Below are 26,642 nucleotides of genomic sequence, written 5' to 3' on the forward strand. Positions count from 1 at the left end.
ACTTAAAAAAATAGAGACACTCATCTTCGGTAAGCCTTGACTCATTGAATATAAATGAAGGAAAGAGGACTAAGTAGCTGGAGTATTTAGTGTATGTGAATCTGTGCTCCTGCATCTGTGAATTCCAATGATATTTGTCTTCTGGACTAATTCAAATACAAACACGATTCATTTCTGAGTTGAGCACTAAATCGTACAACCCGTACTTTCGCAATCAAAGAAGCCAGAGTTTTTATAATAAAGCGACTTCTAAAATCCATGCCAGAGCATACAAAAACTGATTGTAAGAAATACAGGGTGCTCAACAGGTCAACAGGAGCTATTTTATTTTCAGCACAGGATGATAGGCAAAAATTTATAAAATCTATAAAATATAGTCTATCTCAAAAAAACACGAGCGCTCTGGTACCACCTTATATAATGCAGAAAAACAGATATACTCTCAAATTATATTAATTGGTATAGTCACTATGTATCTAAATTGTTGGTACAGTAGATGGAAGATTACATTTATGGGGTGTGGCTAGTTACACTTTCAAATAAAATAATTTCATCCACCACATTTTAATGTATTTATTTTTATTTATTATTGTTTGTTTATTTGTATTTTTATGGCACTTTCATTTTGAAAGTCATGTTTAAAAACCGTTGACATCTTTTGCCTTGAAAGCTGCAGAGAATTAGGTCAAAATTTCCCTCCATCAAAGACTGAGGAATTCAAAAATGACTTTTGCCTGTAGGACAGGAATGAATGCATGTTAGTTTAAAGGCCAGTGAAATATAACTGCAAGCAAATCTTTACTGTTGAAATCATAAGATTCATTCATCTGAACTGAAATGGAAGAGGATCAAAATCCTGATAAATTATAAAACAAGGCAAATATTCAAATACTTTTTCAAAATTATTCATTTTTCTTTTCTAATAAGTAGTCTTAAAAGAAATAATTTGTAGGTACAAGAGTATCTCTATATGAAACTAAATTTGCTGATGTTATATTTGCCCACCTTTTGTGTTGGAGCATGTCCAAAACAGTGTATGTTAAATAGCCATTTTGGAATACTTATATAGGGTAGATTTTTGTTTTTGATTCACAGATATTGGCAATTGTAACTTGATTCTATACATCTATATTGTCAGAAAACAAAAGTATCAAATTTTTTCCTACTCCATTTGAGTATTCATAACATGTTAGAGAAATAATCTGCAGACAATATAATTCTTGGCACTTTGAAGCATGTACAAGTTTAAAAAATAATATAATAAATTACCACATATAACCAAATTACTTGTTAGGACCTCTTTGGAGGTATAACTGATGCCAGTCTTTCAGACCCATCTCCCAACAATGCCAAGCTGCCTGTGCTGATGTCTGGGCTTTCCAAATCAGTGCCCCACACGGCACTTCTCTTGCAATTGGGGCATGAGGAACAAGCGTATTGAGCAACCAAAGCCAGGCTTCCTACTGGATGAGAAGCTTCAAAAAAAACCCCTATATTATAACTCAATCTAACCCAGTAAAGACAAACATATTTCTTGTCTCCTCATGGCATTAGCTGAGGTCATAGGGACCTTTTGGCAGTGTACCCAATTCCCAGTGCCAAATCTGGATAGTTTTTCTCAAGCACTGTCCGAAGTAACGAACACTGATGGAGAAAGAGTTCTGCACCAAGGCAGGGATGCTGGAATGGAGGCATTCTCCACAAGTTTTTCTTGCAGTACCTTTAATGAATGCTGTACTCACCTTTATTCATGTCTGTCAGGGAAGGATCCTTTCAAATCATCACACCCCCCCACCACTGTTACACTTCACATATTTGTGGTCATTCAGTTCACCTTTTTTGACAGGTGTCAGATCTTTGTTTCAGAGAGAGCAATTGCCTCCTCTGCAGTGCGCTAGACTTACCTGTCATATAGAAACTGTGCTAGATCTGATGGTGAGTGTATTACTTACCCAGATACAAAGATACAAGGTTTGTTGGTCTCCTTTGGGTGGGAGAGAGAATATAAATGTATATTTGTAGTGGTTATTATCATACTTAAGTCATGTGTGTTTTTAAAATAGACCTATTTAAATAACAATAGTTCATGTAATCAAGACATTACTTTTTCCATCTTAAAATTCAAGTAACCACCACAGCCCCAAGAAAGAAAATAAAAACTTATGTTGAAGGGTTTGAACATTATATACTAGATTATTTCCCTCAACTGCAAATAAGTAGGGAAAATTAATTAGCCAAATCATAGTTGTCGTGCTCTTTTTAAGAAGCCCCTGAGGGTGAGTCCTTGCTTTGCTTGCACTGTGATAAATTTAGGTCTGTTGAGGAAAATCACTGAGATGTGTGGCACCTTTGACTCATAGATCATATCTTTGTTTTCTTTTGTCTCCCAATTAAGGATGTTGTTGTTTTTTTCTTGGTAAATAAATTTCAATTAATGAAATTCCAGCTGTCTCATACATTATGGTGGTGTAAATTTTAAAGCATTTAGCAGATGCCCATATAAAAATCCATTAACACATAGCAGGTTCCCTGACATTTTAAACCAATATGACTCCAGCTGGAACAAATAACAGAAAACAAGTCCACGTTCTTGAAAGATTTATGGTGCTTTCTAATGTAGGTAAAAGATTCCTTTGCAGAAAGGGGCATGTTGTGGAAGAATATAAAAATGTCTCATGTTTTCAGGTTTGCAAGAGGAAATTAATGAATACATTTTGTTATATTAATTTGCTCTTTATACAAGCTGTATAAGACTTCATATAAAATAAGGAGCCAATTAAGATTCCAGGTAGAAGACAATTCTTTCTCTAAGTTTTTACTTAGTATTTATCATTACTGGTATCATGTGAGGGTCTCTAAAAATTAGCAGTCAGATATTCTGATAATTTACTTGTCACTAAGCATTTCAATCTGATACAATTATGAAAACAACTTAAGACTGCCATAAAAAGCCTATTAGTAGTTCACTAAAAATCCTACCAGCAAAGTCAATCTTGGGGAGGAAGTAAATGAATGAGAAAGATGACCTTGACTTGCCTAAAACTTGCAGTAGTTAATTTGGAAATGGGCCATATTGGAAGAAAACAGGTAAAGGAGATTTGCACATAATGCCAATGTGCACGGAAACTCTGATGGAAGAGTCTGGAAATATATTTTTGGAAGCCTGCTCATTCTGGTGAAGTAATAATTGCAATATGTGAATTTTTAAATATCTATTTTCATTTATCCGTATTAAAAAATTTTTCTTTGGGACAAGAGGGAACCTGGGTGCTATACAGAAAACAGTCTTTTTGTTCTTTTGCTTTCTTTCTTAGTATTTATTTTGGTAGAAACGTTAAAACAGGCTTTTTATCCCTGTTGAGTAAATTCACCACTATGCAGAGGACCAGCACAAGCCCTGTTTTGCATTTGAGTCCACCTGAGCCTGTGAAGTTCAATTTAAACAATGCAGAAGGCTTGTGATCGCATCCATAGCAAAGGGATAAATTCTTAATACAAAATATTTTGTAAAGTGATATCTATGTAAGATTCTTCAATGATTTTCTGTTCCACTGTGATTTAATTTACTGCACTGTCATTGTCTTGAAATAACCGTGGCAAATTCAAATTTAAAGTGTGTCAGTCAGAAGGAAACTGCTAACAATTTACTGAAAGTGATATTCCTTTAAAATTGCTGACTTATGTCCTAACCACCTACAGTTACAATGGCATTCCAGTAGCATACTCATCTATTTTAAGGATCTAACTGCAAGCATAGATCACTATGTAAGGTAGGTATATACAGAATAGTGTCTGTAAAAGGCAGGGACTGCAGGACTGCTAAGAACAAGTTTTAGCGCATTGCCTCCTTACATGAGAATGAGGCTTTTCAGATCAAAGCAAATCAAGGAAACTAAACGTGGCTGGAGATTTTGACCCAGCTGAAGCAGCTATCCAGAAAAACCTGCCACTCCTGTGAAGCCAAAGTGCTGTGCTTCCTTTTACCTGTGTCATTGCCACAATGCTGTACTTGGCTGTCCTCTCTGTTGTAAATTAGAATAGATGAAAGCTGTCGAGCCAAGCCAGTGATGGAGGCTAATTTGATGTGATATAATTGATGAACTCTAAAGCGTCCCACTTCTCCCTCTTGAAACAGTCTGACTGGAGCTCAAAATGCCAGAGTACTTTGATTTACGCTCTCTGTCACTTACATTGAAAGTCTCAGTGTGGCAGCAGTGAAGGATTAACTTCTTCTCAGTATTTTTTTCTAATCTGTATAGTATGTACACACACAGACTGGTGCATTCCCTTGTAGGAACACTACTGGGAAAATCTGATTGCGTTGTTGGCAGATGGATTGTGCATAAAATTATTATCAAGATAAAGAGAACAACAACCTGACTTCTGCTACTGGAGATATTTCCAAGATAGTCTCTTGGAATTAGTGTTGTGCTTCTTATTTCAGAACTGAATTTTAGACTGTAGGATTATGGTGCTTAATGTGTGAAAGCCCTTGATTTCTGAAATTCTGATGTAGTTTAAATGTTCTAGGAGACTAGACAGGTTTTGGTCCCTTGAGTGGCTGTAGCTTACTAGGTAGCAGTTCAACTCTTAAAATAGTTCTCCATTAAAATGTTACAAGCTTCAGACTTCCTTATCTCAGCAGTTCCCTGTTATTGATGTTTTTCTGTTTAAGATACTTGAATTCAGTGCAAACTGCCTTAGTTTCTTGATTTCTTTCGAAAGTAAGGGATGGTCAGTGGCTTTCAGTGCTTTCTTAGGTCTATAGCAGAAGTGGAAAGCTTTGCGCTCAACTTATTGTTCAAGTATTCTTGAGCAACCACCATTAAACGGTGTTAACATATTACATATGATTCCATCTGCTAAATCAGTTGTTTCAAACATAATGTGAAGAAAGGAGAGCTGCATTAATTCACATGATTACTCTGGTCAGGGAGCAGAACTGCATCTGTTCCAAAGCCGTTCTCTTCCCGGCACAAAACAAGTTGGCTGTGGCCACAGGCCATTCCCACCAGCAGCGTGTGCAGATTCTTGCTGACTTGAAAGCACTAGGTGTGCTGCACAAATCTGTGAAGTTTGGAATATTTCTTTGTCAAGCACCCAGATTTCAGATCAGTAGCCTAGTTTTATGTTGATGAGCTAAAACCCTTTTCGCTGAAAATGCCAAATAGACAGGATCTGTTATAAGGGTTTTCTGTACTTTCTGAGTAACAAGACTTTTTTTCTTTTATTCTTTTTTTTTTTTTCACACTTGCTGGTCCTTATTATCACTTAAAACTATGGCTTTACTCATGATTCATAATTGGATTGTTGATGTGAAAAATGCTGTTTTTTCGAGCTCCTGGATAAGGCTATTGAAATACAAGGGCTATCAGTGGCAGGATGAGGCTCATTTTTTCCTGAAAAGGAAGGCAGGTAACCAAGTAACACAGGTTTTGCTTTTGCAAGGAGTGTCTAGAAGAGCTTTTTTCCCCCACCGCAGTAGCAGAAGGCAGCATGGCGTGCCCGTGCAAGTTGCAGCAAGGCTGTTCAGCTCCTTATGCTGAGGATCCATGTAGATCAGGGCATTTCCACTGTGAGACAGGCAGGACTGCTGTAAGTGTACATCTTTTTGGTCCTCTTTGCCAGGCAGTGAAAATGATGGTTATTCTGCTTAATACTTGAAGAAATAATGGTTGGAAGCATTTAAAGCTATAAATCAGTCAGTCGTGGTACATCACCAGTTTACCTTCCTTAATGGTAATGTCATTTGTGCTGTAAGCAGCTTTTAAAATACTGCTTTAGAACAGCTGTATAATTGGCAGTGATGTTGCACTTAAGAGTTGGGGTTTTTTTATATTGTCACTTTATCAGTGTACTAGTAATCTCAAATAATAGTTTATTTTAGAGAATTCAAAAGAATTCAACGTAATAATAAAAGCAAACTTCACCTTTGTTGGAATACAACCCCGTTTTCCTGCTCAGTATTTTTTATTTCTCTTCTTTCAATTTTTTTTTTTTTTTTTTTTTTTTTTACTTTTATATATTATGACTTCATTTTTAAAAGTAGAAAGAAAATAGTGAAGAAAAATAAACATAAACCTTGGGTGCAATGTTATCTGAAAATAATTCTTAAGATTTTGAGAATCTGAAGTCACTGTGTGGTGTAGCATCCAGGTATGTTTCAGAAACTTCATCTTTTTCTAAATTGAAATAGCTTTAATTCAGTCATTGTAATTTGGACCATATGTTTTCACATCAGTTCACATAGGAAACAAATCCAGGGTCTACCGTTTTTGTTGTCTTGCTGGTTAAAAGATGCATTGACGTTATTTGCCAATGAAAATACAATTGTCCTGCACCTGAACCTCTCTTTAATTGTATGTACACCAAATCTTTCTAACTCTTTCTGTGCTAGGAAAATAGTCTTTTTTGAAAAGCACTATAATTAAGGCTTCTTTAAAAGTCTCTTAGTACTTTAGTACTGTTAGTACTACAATGAAAAAGGGATACAATATCAAGCAGTAATGTAGAAAGATGGGTTGGAGAATACTTGCTAAAGATTTTCAGATTGGATAACCTGATTACGTTTATTCTAGAACATAAAGAGAATTGGGTAAGCATGTATGTGATCCCAGACCCTGAAAGGGTTATCTCTGAGACTTCAGCTGGGATAAGTGGGTTTGAAGAAAGGGGTAATTGTAATTCCTGTCTTGAAAATTAGGGAAAATGAAAGAGCTGGGCAACCAGACACCAGTAAATTTCTCACTAATTCGTAGGAAAGTACTGGAATAAACAATTTTTAAAATAATCTATAAGAATTTAGAAGAAAGCAAAGATGTGAGTGGCCATCAGTGTTGTTTTTTTCAGGTAGAAATCATGTGAAGCCCAACTTAATTTCTTGCTACACCAGACTAGCAGACCTTTTAGACAAAAAGGAATTGAATTTAAAATTGTATTCTTGGAGTAGTTAGTTATAAGTTTTCATTGTGAAAAGGCAAAAGTACATCAAGTGGGCTTCTGATGGAATCGGATTCAGGTGTCATTTAAGAGATGGACCATGGTTATTGGACATGTAACTGTCAATGAAGTAAGAGAGGCTGCAAGAAAACTGTAGGACAGAATTATAATTTGTACAAAAGAAGACGAGAGAATTTGAAACAGTTGTCTGGAAAGCTACAATTCCACAATTCTTTAATTGGCCAATACACAATTCTGCATTGAGAAAGAAGTAACCTCTGCAAAAAAAAAAAAAAAAAAAGTAAGAGAAAATGGGCAATGAGCTTGGTAATATTAAAAAATGAAGTGATTGTGAATCAGAAATGAATATAAGCCAACATACTTCTGTTGTAGCAAAGATGCTGGCATAATATTATCAACAAAAAGATCTGTAAGGACTGCACAGTGACCCTTCTATTCTGTTGTGTACAATTCATGCACTGCCTTTTGGCAGGAGTGTCTGGCACTTGGAGAGTATGGAGGGGAGCATTGAAAATGGAAGCAGGAGTGGGGAGAGGATATTTACATACCCACATGTGTTTATGGTTGAGAAGGTTAAAGGAAAACTTGAAATTTATAAAGAACTCCTGTAAAGGAGAAGAGAGTTTTGGTGGGGGTTTCCTCTCAGCTGTAAACAGGGAATGTTCTCCAGTATAGACAGGACAAGAAGCAATTGGCTTTAAAGTTAGCATGGAGATTTAATTTAGAGTTTAGAAAAGACCTTTCTGGTAAGGGGATCATCAGGCACTCCAGACTTCTGGCGTGACTATGGAACCTCCATCACTGGGGCCTTTTTAAGAAGCATATACATCTGCTAGAAGGATCATTATCACACTGCGCCCTGCCTTTGTGTAAGACCGATGGTGGACAAAACTGATCTCTTGAGGTACCACTTATTCCCAGTTTCTTTTATTAGACCATGTTTACTATCTTTAAAGCAATCTGAATTGCTATAGGAACAGGTTAAAACTTTATTTCAGAGATGGGAATTATCAGCTTGACATCTGTTGTCTAAAGTAAGTAACTAAAGCAGTTTTTAACTAATGTGATGATAGTGGATAATATCCATGATTGCTCTTTTCAAAAGCAGTAGCTTAATAATGTGGATGGGATGCACCGAGATTTCGTTAATGTAAGGTAGCTTCATACTGTGTCTATTCAAGTTACAAAGATGGCACTTACATTGAATGTACTACATGATCGGTGTTAATGATTCTTTAGAAGACATTTGAAAAGCATTATTTGTGTGACACAATTGTAAATGAAAGAGTTCCAAGGAGCAGTTTGCATAATGAAATACCTGAATCTCTCATATTCTGAAATAATTTATTTTAACACATATTTTAATATATTCATTTATAAATAACTGTCCTTGGGCAAATACAGTAGAATGTCTTATGTGGAAACGTTTTAACATATATAATTAGTGTATCTGGTTCTCCTTTCCTCTGTACATGGAATTAGTTTGCAGAATAAGTATTTTTAGAAATTTTCTGTTAATTGAAGTGGCTCTGCTAGCTAACAGCAAAATAATCAGCAGCTTACTCTAACGATTTTTAAAACCCACTTGATTAGGAAGAATAGTACAGTTCCGGGGTTAGCAAGGCCTACAGAAAGACTTGAGTACCTCTAGAGGAACCTTTAAAATTATTATAGTTACGGAACTGTGTAAATGTGCAGCCTGGATTCGTAGTGATCAAAGTGAAAGAGATAATAGGATTAGGTCTTGTTTAGCACTTAAATTTGAAAGCAGTGAATTGAATCCTGAGCTTATTGTTGATTCTTAGCACCCAAAAAAAAATCTTCCCATGCTAAATTAATCTTTAGGGAAAAATTCTGAAGGATTGATCACAACTTTATTGTAACACGAGGGTCCACAAATTACTGGCAAATAAGCGTAAACCAGTGTGTCATTTCCATTGTAATAAGCAGTTTTTCATATTCGGAGTGCTTTAGAGATGGGAATTCTATGCCAGAATCAAAAAGGTCCAAAATCTGAAGTCACAGTAGATTCACATTTTTCTCTTTGCTTGCTAATGTGCAATACATTAAATGTCTGTTCCTTGGATCTAGCAACAAAATGACCTTTTCAGGGCTCATCTTTTTTTCTCATTTTTGATTTGTTCAAGGGAAATTACAGACGACTGGTATTTGGTTTCCAAAAGGGATACATAAAAACTTGACCTTTTGGAACTGTTATTTTTTGGGATGTGTACACTGTATTTTAAGTATGTCTTAGCTGTTGTTTGCTGGACTATGTCTAGTTCAAATAACCCTTCATTTTATTTAGTATAAAGCTAGGACAAAAAGTATAACTCTTCTCATTTTTTCCCATGACAGACCTTTGCACACACCTGAGAGCACTTTTTCTTCAGTCAATTTTAAAAGAAAGTGGCATACAATAGGCCCTGATATCTTAGGAAGTTTCCATAGAATCTGTTCTGCAGTGCAAATTGGTGTGTTAGACTATGTCCATCATTGCAAAATCTCATTGCCGACCTGAATGCGCCTTGTCTAGGACACTTTCCACTTAACAGGGTGGGAAATGAGACACAAAGAAAGCAAGTAGCCAAGATTATGTAGGAAGTTCCTGATGGAAGAGAATGAATGAATCCAGATTGTTAGACCACTGTCATGGGTCCTGATCCTTGCTTTCCTAATCTGGCTTTTGTCCATCTCTTAAAGTTGCTCTGTGATCATGGAATGGTATGCTTTTTTCACCTAAAAACCACCCCAAATAAAGGGCTATGAAATGCCTTTCTAGTGAAATCAGCTGATTTGGAAATTAACCTAGTCAAATAGGTTATTCAACATCTAAATGAGAGATTGCTCTCCTTTCTAGCTATGTAAAAAGCTAATTTAATTTGAAGAGATTTGTAACATCAAGAGTTACGATGAGAGAAGTTAGAGAGAAGGCAATCTTTGTGTTGTGCGACTTAAAGCAAATAATCAGAGCTTCACTGAAATATCACTGTGTATAGTTCAGTTTGAGAATGAGAATTTAAGATTCTTGAAGAGATTTAAAATGTGTTTCTAACTAAAATGCCAGTGGTAAACTCAGATCTGTATAGTTATTTAAACCCATTTAGATTACTTCTGGTGATTAGTTATGGCAATAAGAAGCCTCAAAAATATCCAATGAATGACTGAATTGCACTGCTTACAAACACTCTTTTTGCAAGACTGTCCAGTTACATATATATATTTATATGTATTTAATGCTTGGAGTTCATCAAATGCAATGTGATCAGAAATTAGTCAGCACCTCTCTATTAGATTTTGATCTTTTTCCTCATTGCACAAACTTTTCCTATAAAACTCAGATTTAATGGGTGGCATTACTAACAGTTTTGGTGTAGCCTCGTGGTGTTATCCACATCATGAGTTGCCAGCACAGAAACAGGAGAGGAGGAGACCAATTTGTAGCTGCAATTTCAGAGCTCAATGATGAATAAGCAGAAAAGGAATTTCAGTTTAGACTTTCAGAAAGTCTTCATCACTAGGAGGGTGGTGCAGCTCAGGACTATATAGGAGTTGCCAGAGAGATTGTAGAACTACCATTCTTCATGGTTTTGAATACTCACAGTCGTGGATATCCTGGTACAATGTTGGTAGTGATCTGATCTAGGAAAAAAACAACAACAAAAAAGAAAATTGATGTGAAGGAAGAAAACCCAGACAAACCTAGACAGTTTTTGCTGTAGTTAAAATAGTGGGCCCCATTTCCACTGCCATATCCTTCATTATTTCTGGAATGATGCACTGAGACTGCTTGGCTCTAAGCAACCAAAAGGAAAACTTTCTTGATCTGGCAGTCAAAAGTGTTCCTAACATTTCTAAAAATATTTGCCACCCTTGGTGCTTACCCTAACCCCCATGAACCTGGGCATGCACACTTGTCTGTGCATGTTTTCTGATGCACTCCAGCAGGCACCTTGCCTGCCAGTGGGCTAAACCAGCCCGTAAAGGTGCCAAACAGCAACTGAAAGAGCTTCCAAAGGATTTTTCTGTTCATCCTATTATGGCACTGAAATGCTCTCATCCTTTTCAGCTTTCCTAATCTATCAGTCCCTCAAGAATGTCTACCACTGTATAACAAAGAGAAAGTACACCTGTCCTAGTTCCTACCCTCTCATGTACTTTATTACATTTTTTTCAGTTAGGGCTTTTCTAGGACAGTTATACTGGAAGGTGAAGAGAAAAACATAGAAAAAGCACTGAAAAGTCAGAAGAACGGTATTCTATTCCACATGAGAGACCAAGTAATAAAAAAAAAAAGTCTTCTAAATAGCAAAAAGAAGCAAAATGGTAACACTTTCTAAAATAGAAAAGATTTGAAACATGGCAGCATGGGATTTCTGAAATGTTGTACTCTGTTAATGTTGAATAATTGTAATATGTATTTTGCATTGAGTGTTTTATTTTACGTGAATACAATATGGACATTAAAATACTTTGAAAGTAAGTCTAAATGTTATGAACCAAAATTAACAAAATTGAAACTTTTCTACTCAAATAAGAACTTTGCAACAAATATGTTTTCAGTCCTATGCTGAGAAAGTGATGTTTTGAATTTCCTATAGTTTTAAGTGAATATTTAGGTGTGTGCTTAATATTTGAATATGAAGATGAATATTATAGGTTAAATTTGTCATGAAATAGTCAAATATCGCATGTTAATAGTCTTCATCTATTCTTTTCTCAAAGTAAATATTCCTAATTACTGAAGAAGTATGTATTTCTTTTTGGTTTGTATGATTTTTAAATGAAGTATTTTTTTTTGTATGAATACATAAGTAACACCAACGTAGTTTCACTTCCCACTATCCTATGTTTATTCTGCCTGTTCTGTGTTTATTCCGCCTGTCCTATGTTTATTCTGCCTCAACTATTATTAAATCTACATAGTTTTTTTTTATCTATTTAACTGCTGAGAAAAAGGTAAGGAAGAGCTTTTTCACTCTTCCCATAATACCCATGATCAGAGAGTTTCCTTGTTTTTTGGCCTATGGCTGAATTACGGGAATTCCCCCATACCTGTATGGGCTACATAAAGCAGCACGTGACTGGAGCAGAGGGTGTCACACCTGAGTGTCACCTCCCATGCCATAATCTAACTCACCAGATTTTCTATAACTGGAACTTTGCCTTTGTCCCAGTCTTGATCTGTGGACAGTTGCAGATGGTGTGATTTAGTGACCTTTTTCAGCCACAAAACTGATTTTAAACATCGTCATGTCTTCCTGCATTTCTCCTCATTGCATCTTATATTTCCTGTTCTGCACCTTACAGGGAGCTTTAAAATGCTGAACAGAAAGAAGCAGTATTTGCATAGGGAACTTGTCTTTGATGCGCAAGTGCTCAGCTGCCAAACTCAGCAGCGCTTCATGGGCAGCCGACCATTTTAAAGATTTCATTCTTGTTTACAGAGCTAACTAAGAATCTTCATAGTAGTCTTCTGAAATGACAGGGTATCAAAATTACAGTGTCTGCCCTGTGAATGGAAGGGTTTTACTGAATGCCTGACCAGGAGCAGAGGTGAAGAAAACTGCTAGCGTTATAAAACAGAGAGCATATCGAATACATATTCCTTTATAGTCTGTATTAAGTAAATATTTTAAATAATGGTTTGTTCATTTGCAGCATAGCTTATTCTGCTCATTTAAGTACTTTCCCCAAGCAGTTCTGTTTGTTTAAAACAATGTTCGGTTTCCCATTAAAGAGTAAGCATTTGCCAATAGCTCTGTAGACGTACAATACTCTAATGAGTTCCATATGGCAGGATCACTCTAATAACATTGTTTTCTTTCAATTTTATTATTTTAGGAAGAAAAGGAGCTAGATATAGTAATCTTAGCATGTAGTGACTCAGTATTTTATGCTTTAAATTCTTGTGGTCTTTGTCAAGTTGGTGAGACTGGAGGGTCATAGTAGTTCTTTCTGGCTGTAAAATCTATGAATGTATTGATGCAAATCAGTACTGATGTAAGTAAGTATACAGAGAGCATCAGTTTCATTTTTAAATGAAGGGTTAAAGATGCATTTTTAACCATCTAGATATTCATACTAGGCTTTTATTTATTCTGTATATAAAACATACAGTTTCACCCAGAGACATATCAATTATCCTCTTGGTATGATATACTGGGAGCCCATTTGTGCAGGCACTTAGTCACAAATACGCTGCATGCTTATAAAAAACAGGCCTTAGGGATGTAGTGGGTATGAATTAGGAAACTACTATAATGATTTTAATTTTAAGATTATGAGTGCTTCTTTAGATTTCTATAGACTTATCTTAAAGTGCAAGTCAAGAAAAAAATGCATGAAAAGTATCACAAAACAAGTTTGTTGCTTTGTAACAGACCCTAAATCAAGAGTGTTTATTAGTAAGCTGCCAGCAAATACCTTTTATTCTTTCAAAGGCTTTTATGAACATTACATCACAGTGCTAGTGTCAATTACATTCAAATGCCAGTTTCTAATGTTTCAAGCTTTCAGAGAAATAATAGGGAAAAAATACTAAGAAAATGAAACTTAGATCTTTTCTAATAAAACGTTTTTGCAAGCATTTTGTCTCTTCAAGATGCTGTGACATCCTGTCCAGTTGAAGGAGCACACGACTTTAAATGCACGACTCATTCACTTTAAATATTTAATAATGCTTTTATTACTTGCACTGAACCGGTGAAGTAAGATCTGCAATATCTAGTGCTGGTCATCATTTTTATTCATCATGGTTTAATAAGCATTATAATTACAGATTGAGGAAGAAATATGAGTTAGTTTTGTGGTTTTGCTTGGGACTCCTGTGCACGCCGGTATGATTGGAAAGGATTATGCAAGCTCTGTGAGCATAGCTGATCATATTCAAATACACTGATGCAGGCTTCCCAATTCTGACACATTATTCTTCATATATAAGTAACTGCAGAAAAGATACTGCATAAAATTATGAGTCCTGACACTATTAACTCCATCTGGCTTAGCAGTGAAGTATGAAAATTTGAAGGCCAAGTGGACTTGAACTTGGCAGGTGTTCTAATGCATGCATTATCTGTGGAATTAGAATTCAACCATTTTTACCAACCATTTCGCATATTTGCTTGCAACTTGCACAAATAGCAAAGTTATTTAGAGTAAACAGTCAGTTAGGGAAGCTTTCATTTGGAGATTTCATCAGAGTTCAAGCTGAAAGACCATTTCTGGACACCATAAGCCCTTCAGGCTCCATTCTCGAGTAAATATAGGTGATGATAATTTAGTATAACTTTCTCCCTTTTTAAAATTACAAGTATGACTATTTGCATGCTATTTGTGTTCTTATGTCTTAATGGGAGGTATAGCAGGGCAGACTAATATCTGGTGCGTTTTTTAATGTTTTGTTAAAACATCATTTTTTCCTCATCAGCAACTTATGCGGGAGCGACAGCAGATGGCCAGCCGCCCCTTTGCTTCTGTCGATGTAGCACTGGAAGTAGGAGCTGAGCAAACAGACTTTCTACGAAGGCCATTAGAGGTAGGAACAGTGGTGCTGACAAGGGACCATTGTGATTTGCATATTTATATTGCTAGTCTCATCTGCATCTGCTTCTGAAACCAAACAGCATCTGATTACCTGAAGCTGACAAGTTTCAGCTACATATGTTATGCCATTTTCAAGGTGCATAGTTTTAATAGCATGACATGAGCTGTAACAAAAGCCACTGGAGAATCTATTAGCCTGGGCTGGAGTGACAGTCAGCTCACCTGGCGGTCCTTTTCTGATGGATGTGAGCTGAAGGATTGTGAGATGCAGGCATTAAGGAGGGAGCAAACCTCATGCTCAATCCTTCAAGTACACAATACCCCCTAGTTAACATCTGTCTTAATTAACAGAGATTACAGCAAACAAACAAATAAATAAATAAGGCAGCTGTGAGTTGAATTTCAGTGTTGTGTTTTATATGTGCAGGTTTAAAGAATACAAAGTACGCTGCATATTTTCATTTGTAGATAATGGCTATTATACATTACTGCATTCTTTTATTGTAATTGCAGTACATTGGAAAAGAAATAATAATATGCAAGGCAATGTGATATTGGAATGGTGTAATAATGCATGAAATGGATTCTGGAAGTTTCACCTGAAAATAGAGGACGAATTACAATATGTGGATAATAATGAATATCTAATCTAGGTTGGACTTTTGGTAGCTCATAATCCTCTATTCCTTTACTTTTATTTACAATATTGTGTTTACAGTTATTACTTTATCTTATTTATGGTGAGACCTGAGAATGAGGTGTGATAGCTCCGAAATCTTTCAAGATCATACTTTTCATTGCTGCCAATTCCTCTTAAATTCAAAGCTTCTCTTACTTTTCTCAATAGCCTCTTTCAAGGGAAGATTAAATACACTCTATCAAATCTCTAAGGTTCATGGAGAAGTGAGCAATGTGAAAAACAGATTCATAGCAGAAAGAAAAAGAATCAGCTCTGGAGTACTTAGCAAATTGAAGCGCTCTGTCCTGCTACTGTATAGGAAGCAATCACAACTGTTCGTGCTGACGTAATTTAAATACTTGGAAAGATAATGCATAAAAATGCCATATCTATTTCAAGCTTTGTTATCTTCTGATCAAATCCTAGAACCCCACATCCTTCACCAATATCACCATTTTTCTGTCTCCTTTTATCTTGGAACAGAAGACTTCTCTAGCTCCTCAGGCTGAGGACACAATGCACTGTAGTTAAAAGTTAGCTTTCTTTGAATGTGATTTCATTGTTTCTGTGCTGATATCTGGGAGCAATTTCTCTGTTGTCTTTTCGGAGGGAGGCAGTGAGTGGGAGCTGAGGCATCCAACCTCTAATTCTGTACATACTGATTATTTAATTACACTTTAGAAGTAAACATCACAAGTTAATTGCCACATTTTCTTTTCTCGTATCTTTTATTTAGCACTAAAAGAGGTAGATGCTAAAATATTTTAATTCTATTTTACAATTTTTATTAGCTTTTTCTTCCTAGCCTAGGATTTTCTAGTAATTGTTTAGTATTCAGTGTCCATAGTGGTTTTTTTTTTCCTCATTAATACATAGTTATACACAGAACGAAGTCCATTCAAAGTTTCCTTGGAATTACAATATACTGATCTATATCAAAACAAAGCATTGTGCTGAGGATTAAATGAATGTGATTGAGGGTATTGATTGTCCTTTGATGTACATTGTGTAAGAAAGAGCTATATTAGCATCTATCCCAGGTCTCTCCTCCACTTGCAAAAGGACACTAAAAGTTCCAGTTACCATTCTCTTCTTCATACTCAGCTCTCTTTCAGGTTGAAGGGAATTTGGATCACACATGTACTTCCAGGATACAATGCTTAAACAATAGGATAGTATGATGTAGCTATAAATTAATTTTGTTGTAGTAAGTTAGAATAGTTAAATAATTTTAATAATTCTGTGATATTTGATGCCCATTGTGATCTTTTGAAGTTAGAGGTCTTTTGGTAAAAATGAGCAATAGGCAGTAAGTCTCTTCAGAATGTTCCACCACCATTACAGAGATCTTGCACTGATATACCAGGGGTTCCAGTTTCAATGGTGGTGCATTGCATCCCCTCACCTCATACTTCTGTTGACATTGTAATAACTCCGGCACTTCCAATGACATTATATTGATCCATGGGTCCTTTGGGCACAGTGTAGTGTCATTGAACTGTAAGACTGCTGTTTGTTGATGTAATTTGGCTTACATGATGGTGGTTTTGTACAGCTGGTGTTCTACATTAATACTGATAGGCTGATACATGTCAATATTCATATGACTATCTACGTGGTAATTCCAGTAGGCCCTTTGGTTAGCTTTTGGTTTATTGTTTGCGTTTATTTGTAAATATCCAGAGCAACTGTTTCACTGTGGAGTTTTAGTTTGCAGTAGTAAGGCATTTTTTGCTCAGTGTTTGGAGAACATATCTAAAAAAGATAAGAGTATGGTTACAGTACTTGAAATGATAGCCTAGCTAAGACACTTATAATGCAACTGATAATATTTGGGTCTATTTTCAGTTTGCTGTAATTTGCAACAGATTAAAATAAAATCCCGAAAACAGAGAGTTGAATCTCTGTTATTTTGGGCTCTCTTTCTGCTTTGGAGTCATTACCAGCCAGTCTATCTTTCTTAATGTTTTGCCAACAAAATAACTCTGTCTTGTTATTAACTCCTTCAAAAAACTTTAATCTGCACCATAGTGCTCCTGTTTCCTGCTGTCTTAGCGGGTTTTCAAGCACTGGCAATAGCCTTTGCTCTTCCCAATTTAAACTGTATTGTTCATCAATCTTTACCTCTTCAGGCTGCTTTTCTATGTAACTGATTTACAACATGACATTAACAAGTCTCATCTTGTCATCCATTTTGTCATGTTGGCTTCATATCAGCTACTAAGTACCTTATTATCAGCTTAAATTTAACACGGAAGAAATCAAACTTAGCTTTTCCCTTGCTCTCCTTCCCTCTTGGTATCACATCAATGACTGTCTTGCTGATGATATTGATAGCATGGTAGTATCCTAAATCTCAATTTGTGAAGCAAAACCTATTCCTGCTGTGGCATATTCATGATACACAGTTGTCCCATTTAACCCCTGCCAGCCCTAATCTGCGTCATCTTCTGCTTCCTTTACGGTTGCCATTTCCCTACTCAGAAGTGAGGAATCCACCCCTCACTCTTCCTCCTCCATCTCGGGAGAGCAGCTGAAAGTTCCTCCAGTGGAGAGAGCAAGGGAAGTCTGGAAGGGAGAGAACTTCTGGGTTCCAAGAGCAGAACAGGCAAGGATGGATACAGAGAAGAGGCTGGTCCTCCCGCGAGCAGTTTCACATAGCACAGGCTGTTAAGGAGCAGAGTAAGAAAATACCAGAAGGAGCAACCTGATTTAGTTGAATATGTCCCTTCTTGTTGCAGAGGGTTGGACTAGATGACCTTCGAGGGTCCCTTCCACGCCAAACTCTTCTATGATGATTCTATGACCCTGTCAAGAGAGATGTTTGGTGATACCACCATAATTTTTTCAATACCAGAATCATAAAAAACTAAAGTAGGATCATAGATCAACAGAAACAATGCTTCTTATTGCTCAGTGCCCTCAATGTTAAAATGCTTTTTATTCCTTTAATTTATTTTTTTCTAGACATCTAAGCCATTTCCAGACTTGGTTGCTTTTTGCTGCTCAGTATATCCCAAAAGCTAAATAATTTAGGCTATCTTCATATTCTAAGACTCCTTTAGGCAATTTTTTTTTTCCCCACAATATAAATCACTCTTGAAAATTCACTTCCACTGCACTGCTGACAGTCATTTTAGTTAATCTATATGTTAAGTGAAAAATAATGAAAATGTTTTTTTCTGTCTTGCTTTGTCTGACTTCTGGGTATTTTTCAGCTCATTCAGAGCCCATGAGTTTTTGTGAAACATGGACAGAATTCTTCTTTAGGCCTGTGAGATAAAGTGTGCGCTACTGTAAACTCTAATGTGTGGTTATGCTACATCTCTGGACAGCAGCATCTACTGGGTTATATCTGCTGGAGTAGAGGCAGATGTGTTATTGCCTGCATAAGAACCAAGTGCAGATTTCCTCTTATGATATTTTTACAGTATAACTTGGATGTGTTTTTTTGTTTCTATTTTTTTTTCTTCAAATTGATGTGCTTTAATAATTATTTCTGCAGAAAAACATGCAGTAAGCCTTTCAATCATTTTTCCATCAAGTTACTGTGTTTCCTTTAGAATTGTCACAGATGTTAGATTGTTCTCTACTTCTGACAAGATGAGATGATCTCAAGATTCTTGAATTGAAAATGAAATCTAACTTGGTTTCTCTAGCAAGCAGTAATATTTAGGGTACCTTAAATAAGTTTTGATTTTCAGGCACTTCTGATAAGTATGAAGTAAAGATAAGGCCATAATTTCTCATTTATTTGGTTAAAGGAATTGGAAGGTATGAACTGACACCAGTAGCTATTGGAAATGAGGGTGACTTATTAAAACACTTTAAAATCCTGTACCAGATGTTTATGTTTATACCAATCAGCTGTGTTGCTGGTTTCTCCTGCCAGTAAGATTTCAGGATCTTTTAGATTGCTTTACAAATAAAGTCCATTAAGTTGTGTTCATTTTTCATTTAATTTGAATAATGCAGTGAGTAATTCTTTAAACTGCAACCTAAGCATACTTCATTATTTTGTACAAAAGGAAACTAGTTGTGTGCTTCATCAGCATTACACCTGCAGTATTTTGATGACATAATGTCTAATACCAAGGAACAGACTCTCCCCAACTCTTTTTTACAGGTCATCATATTGCCCTTTGTTATTCTCCTTTTCTAATTTTGCTCTCAGTGTCAGAGGATAAATTCAGTCCCCTTTTAAGAAAGTAATAATTTATTGAGGAGAATGACGAAACTGTACCTATCTTACTTTCAGTGATCATAAAGGCAATATATATTTGGCAACAGGATCTATTGAAGACCAGTATACTTGCACTTCTTGCTTACTTAAAAAGTAATGCTATGTAATTTACAAAGTTGCAGATGGTGCTCACACAGGCTTATTGGGGAACTGAACTCTGGGAACTTCAGAGAAGTTATTTGTGTCCAATATTAATAACTTATTATAATTTTTGTTGAAGATGCAGTCAAATCTGATTATTTATTGTTATGCTGGGATAACTAGACATTATCCCACGTGACTTGTGAGAAAGCCAGACATTCTCCTGAATGGGGAAGGATTATTTCACTGGCTAATCCATGTTTCTATCTTTGTCATGGTTAGGGCTGAGGAAGGTGTAATGCCAAGTATAGGATATACCTGTGAACCAGTTCAGTCATAGTCACATAGAACAAGTTGCAGGGTGTTCTGAATGATTCCAGGGACTGTAAAAGCTGTAGCTGGACTCAAGGGAGCAGAAACATAATTTAGAGACACCTGCCTCATTCATGCTTTTCAATGTCATTCAGAAACAAAGACTGCACCATTTTTTGTAACCTGTCCCTTAGAAAGCTTTGGATATACATGCAAAGAGTTGCTGGTTTTAGAACTTTCAACACTGAGTTTGTAACTTTCCTAACTAATATTTTTCTGTCCTAACAAAGCTGAGGTTTTTTACCCCTTGCTAATTCCAAGTTTGGATTAGCAGTATTGTCCATATGTTATGTCTGTAAGCCAAACTCTGCTTGTCATTGAGAAGGTCTTCACAAAGAACTGTCTGGTCTGTGGCATTGCAGCTTATGGAGGACCAGAGGAGGAAGAATCTAGATGAGAACAATGTGAGCAATCAGACTTAGAAAATGTAACTACAAGGAAAAGTCAAGGAAATTGGAGCAGACTATTGAAAGGAGTCAAAATAATAACCTTCAAATATGCAAAAGGTTAGTAGCAATCAGGAGGGCAACAATCTTTTCTTTGTGTGCACTGTAGGCAGCAAAGGTGTAATGGACTTAAATTGTAGTAGAGGAGATTTAGGCTGGATATCAGGAAACTCTTCCCATAATAAAACTGAATCACTGAAAGCAATTGCCTGGGGAGGTGGTGGAATTTCTTGTATTGGAAGCTCTTTAGAACAGGTTAACAAACATTTCTCAGGTACCATGTACCTATAGCTCCATTAGCTTCTCTCCTTTCAGCTGTCTTTATTATTATTCTGATTGCCAACTAGCTCTCCCTTCTGCATATTCTCTGAAAATTTTCCATTTCTGTTGTGTGAACATCTTAATTACCTTCACTGCACCATTAGTTTTCTGTTACTGAATATTTCTGACCCTTCTTTTCACTTTTGCTGTTTTCATTGATTCACATCCTCAGTTTTCTTCCAAGTTCAGAAACTGCTAAGTCATCTCTGACCCCCAGTATCTCTGTGACTGTAGGTCTGCCTAATAGGATCTACAATCTATTCCAGAATAGCTTCAATATTCTCCTTGAAGTCTGTATTCATGGATGCAACTATTTTTATCTTAACCAGTGCATTACCATTTTTATAGCCTTTTGAAATCCATGCATCCTACCCTACCAGATCTCAGAGAAATGTAGTCTGATGATACATGTGACACTGAAGAGAAGAATCTGTATTGGATCAGATTTTCTGTTTTTCTGTATTACTCAAACATCATTGCAGTCCAGTGCCTCAAGAACTCCAATATTTTTGCTACACTTTGACCTTGATGGCTCACTCCATTCTTCTTTGCCCATTCCTTCAGTCCCATTCATCTGGAAATCTTTCTCCTAAACTATTGAGTCACTTTATTTTAAATCCTACCTTCAAATCTGTTTTCTTCTTTGCAAATGATCAATTCACCTTGGGTATCCTTTTGTGATATCATGTGTGAGGGATGTTATTTCATACAGAAAATTTGCATTTGGTAGTTCTTCCATTAGAGAAAAGCATTTATCTGAAAGCAGCCTTGTTTGGTCCCTTCAGTAACTTATTCCTCATATAATGAACTGTTTTTCATTCAGTAAGAATTTTAGATTTCACACTATTTAATTCCTCTTTCAGTGGTCCTGCGCAACAGTGTAGCTCTGCCCAATTAAATGTCTTTACATTTGCATAGGATTTTTGTTGCTTCTCTCTAGATTTATGTCTAGCAGTCTGTGAATGTTCTGAGCCTGTGATTCTGAACAAATACTTAGTCTAGTTGCTCATGCAGAGTGGTCACAGCTATGATTTTTTTTTGTGTGTTATATATACTAACTCTATTCAATGTAAAGTGTATAGATGTTCAATTTCTTGCACCGAATCAAGTGAACAATATTTTAAGATTTCTAAGTAACAGTCTTCTACTTTGGCATATGGAAAATCTAAAATAGTCTTAGAAGTGATGCCTGGGAATAGCCACACCATTTTTTTTCATTTAGACCAAATATTTTTGTGTATGTTTATTGCCAAGATGTATTCTAACACCTCAAAACTTTTTGAAGTTTTGACACAGTCCTTAACTTCAAGAAAGTTTTGAAAAAAATTCTAGATTGGTTCTGGAAAGTGCCAATCTCTGAATTTACAGAAAACACAATTTTAATCCCCATATTATCTTGTTTGCTTGCTTATTTCTGTTGAGTCAATTTACCTTCATGAGCAAACAAACATTGTAAGAATGCCTTACGCGTGATGTATAGGAGATTTTTCTACATGCAGCTTGATGTCCTAGTATTTCATACTAATAAGAGTGTAAAGCCTTTGCTTATTAGCTTATGAGCTCTAAGATCTGTGTATTCACAATTAGTTCTGAAAACCTGATTTTGTTAAGTTCTTTTGACAAAAATGTGTCTTTCCACTTCACAAAATTTATTTGGCACATATGCTGCATAATCAGATGACTACAGAAATTGTGTGGATATAAATATATGATTTGTGTTGAACAAAACTGCCAACAAATTTAATGCTCAATTGGAACAATTAGCAGGAATTCTGGCTGACTAGCTAAATGTAGGTGTTTCAGTGGTATTGGCATGCTGTGAATAGAAATTGTTAAATTATTGTGCTGCACATAGTTGCAAACTGAAAGTATCAAAATAAATATTCTGATTGTTTTCAAGCAGAAGTGTTTAGTTGTGTCTGAAAGACACTGTACATGTCCTATCTTTGTGAAAATTAATAAATACCATTTTTCCAACATCCTATTTCATAACGTAGGTAGATACAAAATTTAGTGCATGCAAAACATATAGTATGTTCCTCTAGTTTTGTCTTAGAACAATGCTTGCTTCTGGGAATCTTTCCTTTGGATAGCAAATCCACGATAACGAGATTTTTTTCCAGAATTGTTTAAACTGAACATAACTAAAAAGCACATAGACTGAGTTTTTTCTCAGTTTGATTGACTGGATTTTTCCATGCACCTGATTTGCACATGCCATTTTCTAACAGGCTGCTGTTTCTAGTTGTATATATATTTTCTTAGTATTTCTTTTGGTTTTAGCTCAAAAGTTACTTCTCATCTTTAAAGTAGGACATTTCTCTCTTTAAAAGGAAAGGAGAATAAGAAAAAAATAGATACAGAAACTATAGTATTTCATCAGCTATTTCCCATGTTTCTAGGTGCAACTGGCTACTGTATAGTGTTGTTAGATATTTGGCAACCTGTAGTCCTTGGCTTTGCTTTAGAGGCTCTACCTGTGTGCCATTCCCTAGCTCTGTACTTGAGCTTCAGTTCTTCCTGCCAACAACAATACATATTTGAAACCGGAGAAGACAGGATGCTTCTTTCTTTGCTTCATAGAACTTGATGGCCTGCATGTAGTGTTGGATAATCTAACAGGTTATGACAGTTTTCACTGAAGTTTTCTTGTCCCATAACTTCTGTCAAACTAAATTGAGTCTGAATTCATACTCATGAATTCATTTGTATAGAAGGCAATGTACCTGCCCTGGTCAGCAGGTGCCTAAACCTCACCTAAGCTCCAGAGAGACATCCAATGTGCTTGCTTTCCAAGACTATTCAACTCAACAGGCACTTTCCTACTTGGTCTACAGACTGAACTTTCAGAGAGCTATTAATTAAATTTTGCTTGAGTCCGCAGAAAAGGCTGAAATATTATGTCTGGTCAGGACAACAATTTAATTTCAATTATGGCAAAATCTTGCACAAAAATATAATGAAAATAGCATTTATCCATGAGGTAAGAAAGCCCTGAGCCCTGGGACTATACCCAAGTAACACCAGGCATCCTGTGGGATTAATTGGATGGTGAAAGGAGAACAGAAGAGAGGGAATCTGACTGCTCATGTGACCTGGGTGCTTCTCTGGAAAGGGGCAGATATAAAATGTTCCCTGTGAGTAGGATCCAGAGCTCCAGAATGTTCTCTTTCCATCTCATATTCTAACTTTCGTTCTGCCTGCTGTGCTTCGGGTATCATGGTTCTTGAATTTCTGGTTGCATTCTGGCTCAATTAGAAGACGGATGGAGCATGTTCCTGTTTAGGCAGATGATGAGCCGTCTGGACTGAGTAGAGCCTGAAACATGGCTTTCTCCTTACCTGGATCAGGATCACCGTTCTGATGTCTGCTCTGCTGTACCAAAGGCACATGTGGGTCCCACTCTCATCATGTGCCCATTGTCAAAGCTGGGGGAATTTAATATAAGCGTGCTGCATAGCATTCCTTATTGTTCCCTGTGTTCTCAGTGGAAGGGGAGGAGGCCTATTTTTCACAGATTTCTTTTCCACAGATTGTTTGGAAAGCTATGGTAGTAATTGCAGGTAGATTAGATTACTTCTTTGGTGTGAGGAACCCAAAATTTCAAAGAGGCTATGAGGAGGCTGGATATGTAAGTTGTAAAGGATGGATTCCATTCACTGGCAAAGCAGAGGTAGAAACAAAAAGCTTTAAGTGTTAGTTTCAGTAATAATCTCAAGAATTTTCTCATCACAGAAAATACTGTAATATTAGGACTTCAAAATGAGGGGGCTCCATCAGGATTTAGGGCCCAATAGTATGATTCTTTTAACAGTCCTGAAGGAGCCTTGTCCTCATACATTGTCTTTTGGAAATCAAAAGATTATGAATGGTATACCGCAGTAAAGTAGAAGCTGCAGTAAAGCAGAAGTTACAAAGGCAGTTAGACTACAGTGAAATTGGGAACGTCAGTAAGATTTTATCAGAGCCATCTCCACAAAGGAATTCCTTTTAAAAGTAAGCAATATTTGTGATATGTGATCACTTCCAGTTAAAACTGTAGTGTACTTTACAAAACTGTTAGAGCTTCCTGTAACAAAGACTGTAAAATGTTATTGTTCATTAGTGTGAAGTAGTGAAGTTTTTTAACAGATACACATGAAATACAATTTTCCTTTTTTAATCTTTGGTATATATTCAGGTCATTGGAATTATGTTTTAGGGTAGAATCTTGTCTTTCCAAGTGCTATTCCTTACATTATATCCTTGGCAAGATGACCTTTTTCTTATCTTTATTATCCAGCTTTCAGTAAGAACCTGGAAAGTTTGAAGACACTTGCTGTCAGCTTCTTGTCTCAACTGTTTAGGCCTTTCAAAAAGATGTATCAATATTGAACCAGCTCGAGTTAATAAAGTTATTCTGTTCTACAAGAAACTTAATGGTTATTAAAGGAAAAGCCCCTGGGTTTTTGGGAGAGTAGACAAGCAATCTATTTTATGCTGAGAAGGTTTTTCAAATGGTAAGAATCGGGAGGAATCAAATGTACCCTTCTGAACACACTTTAATATCAGTTTATGTGCAGACAAGGAAAGCATTATCCAGTGACTCACAAACGTAATTTGTATTTTGCAGCACAAAACACACAAGTGTAGGACACTCTAAGATCACCACTAAATATACCAAGAGGTACTGACATGACTTTGGCAATGAGATCCGGTGAGATCATTTTCCTCTGGGTACATGGATGCTGTAAAGTACATATTTCAATTTTTTGCGTGAAGAATATTAAAAGAAATAAAATATATTGCGATTATATAAACAGCACCAGCCAAACATCATAAATTGAATATGCATTAAAAAGATCTGCAAAACTTACTGTCGTTTGTTCCTATGTACCTTCAGGGCTTAATCGTGGATGTTATTTGAATGACATTCTACCATCACTCACTTGCTGAACTCAGGAAGGGTAGAGTTGCACCAGATACAAATCCAGCACAATTTGTATCTGCTAGAGCAGCATTAAAACTAGGCTACTGAAATAGTATACGTATTCTAATGGATTTATTGAGGAATAGTGAATTTTTTCGTGTATGCTTAAATGCAGAGTAATTGCAGGAATAGATATTTTTTTTAAGTTGAAAAGAAGTTTTATTTTTCTCATTTCCCCGTACAATTAAGTTCTAGAAGTAGTACTGCAATCTGAATATTTCATTGGCTTTTTCACCAAAATATTTACAGCATCTCTTTCTGTTATAGTAGGAAACTTTCATGGACAATATCCATTGAAGTGAGTGCAAAGTGCAGTGTTGTCATGATCTAGCAACAGTTTATAAACAGTGTGCCACTATTTTGCAAAATAAATAGCTAAAGAAGATTTTAAATAATCTTCTCTAACCCAGATGTCTGTCTTATTAGTGACTTAATTATATGAAGACATGACAGATCAAGGTGAAAATTAAGCAAGAGGAGACCTGGAAGGGGTGCACAAACAATATAGAACCCCGAAGAAAAACAATAAGTAATGTGGGGCCATACAGGAGGAAGCATTAGGAGCAACAGTTAAATATCCAGAAAATGCACAAAATACACATCCAGAAAATGGCACAAAACTGCTCCTATATCTCCCCTAATGTGAACTCTGCACTGAGTAACATGTTGATAAAATTTGCATGCAACCCAAACCATATTTTGCAAAGCCTCTTAGACATGGTGCTAGAATTTGCATATGGACTGCATATGGCCATTGCTATTCACAAGAGGAAATGGCATAATACCAGTGCATTTAGTGCAGGAGGGTGTGATGTCAGGCTTTCTTTTGTTTGATGTATTTGTTTTGCCTTGCATTTATGTGAGAGCGGGCAGAGTCAGAGAAACTTGTCTAGAATTTGAGGTAAATGATAAGGAGGTTTGTGAAAGTCTGCAGACCAAGTAATATTTCAGTAACATTTTTGACATAATCCTAAGGAACTTAAGTTCCCTGTGATACTTAGAATTGGTCTTGTTCTAAAAAGTTTG

The 26,642-nt window shown here is 36.2% G+C and overlaps 1 protein-coding gene across 6 annotated transcripts in view; it reads left to right on the forward strand.

The window, feature by feature from the left end:
- Positions 1–26,642, forward strand: part of ATRNL1 (attractin like 1) — a 492,025-nt gene that overhangs the window by 351,296 nt on the left and 114,087 nt on the right. For 4 of the 6 annotated variants that reach the window (XR_011740344.1, XR_011740347.1, XR_011740346.1 and 1 more), the window contains one exon: positions 14,390–14,497. The exons of the other annotated variants lie outside the window; for them this stretch is intronic. Coding sequence is in view for 1 of the 4 variants with exons in the window: in XM_065843245.2 (XP_065699317.1) it covers positions 14,390–14,497 (108 nt within the window). In the remaining 3 variants the exon portion in view is untranslated. The remainder of the gene's footprint in view (positions 1–14,389; positions 14,498–26,642) is intronic. 6 annotated transcript variants of the gene reach the window in all.

Source organism: Patagioenas fasciata, chromosome 8, assembly GCF_037038585.1.
Source record: "Patagioenas fasciata isolate bPatFas1 chromosome 8, bPatFas1.hap1, whole genome shotgun sequence".
Lineage (NCBI taxonomy): Eukaryota > Metazoa > Chordata > Aves > Columbiformes > Columbidae > Patagioenas > Patagioenas fasciata.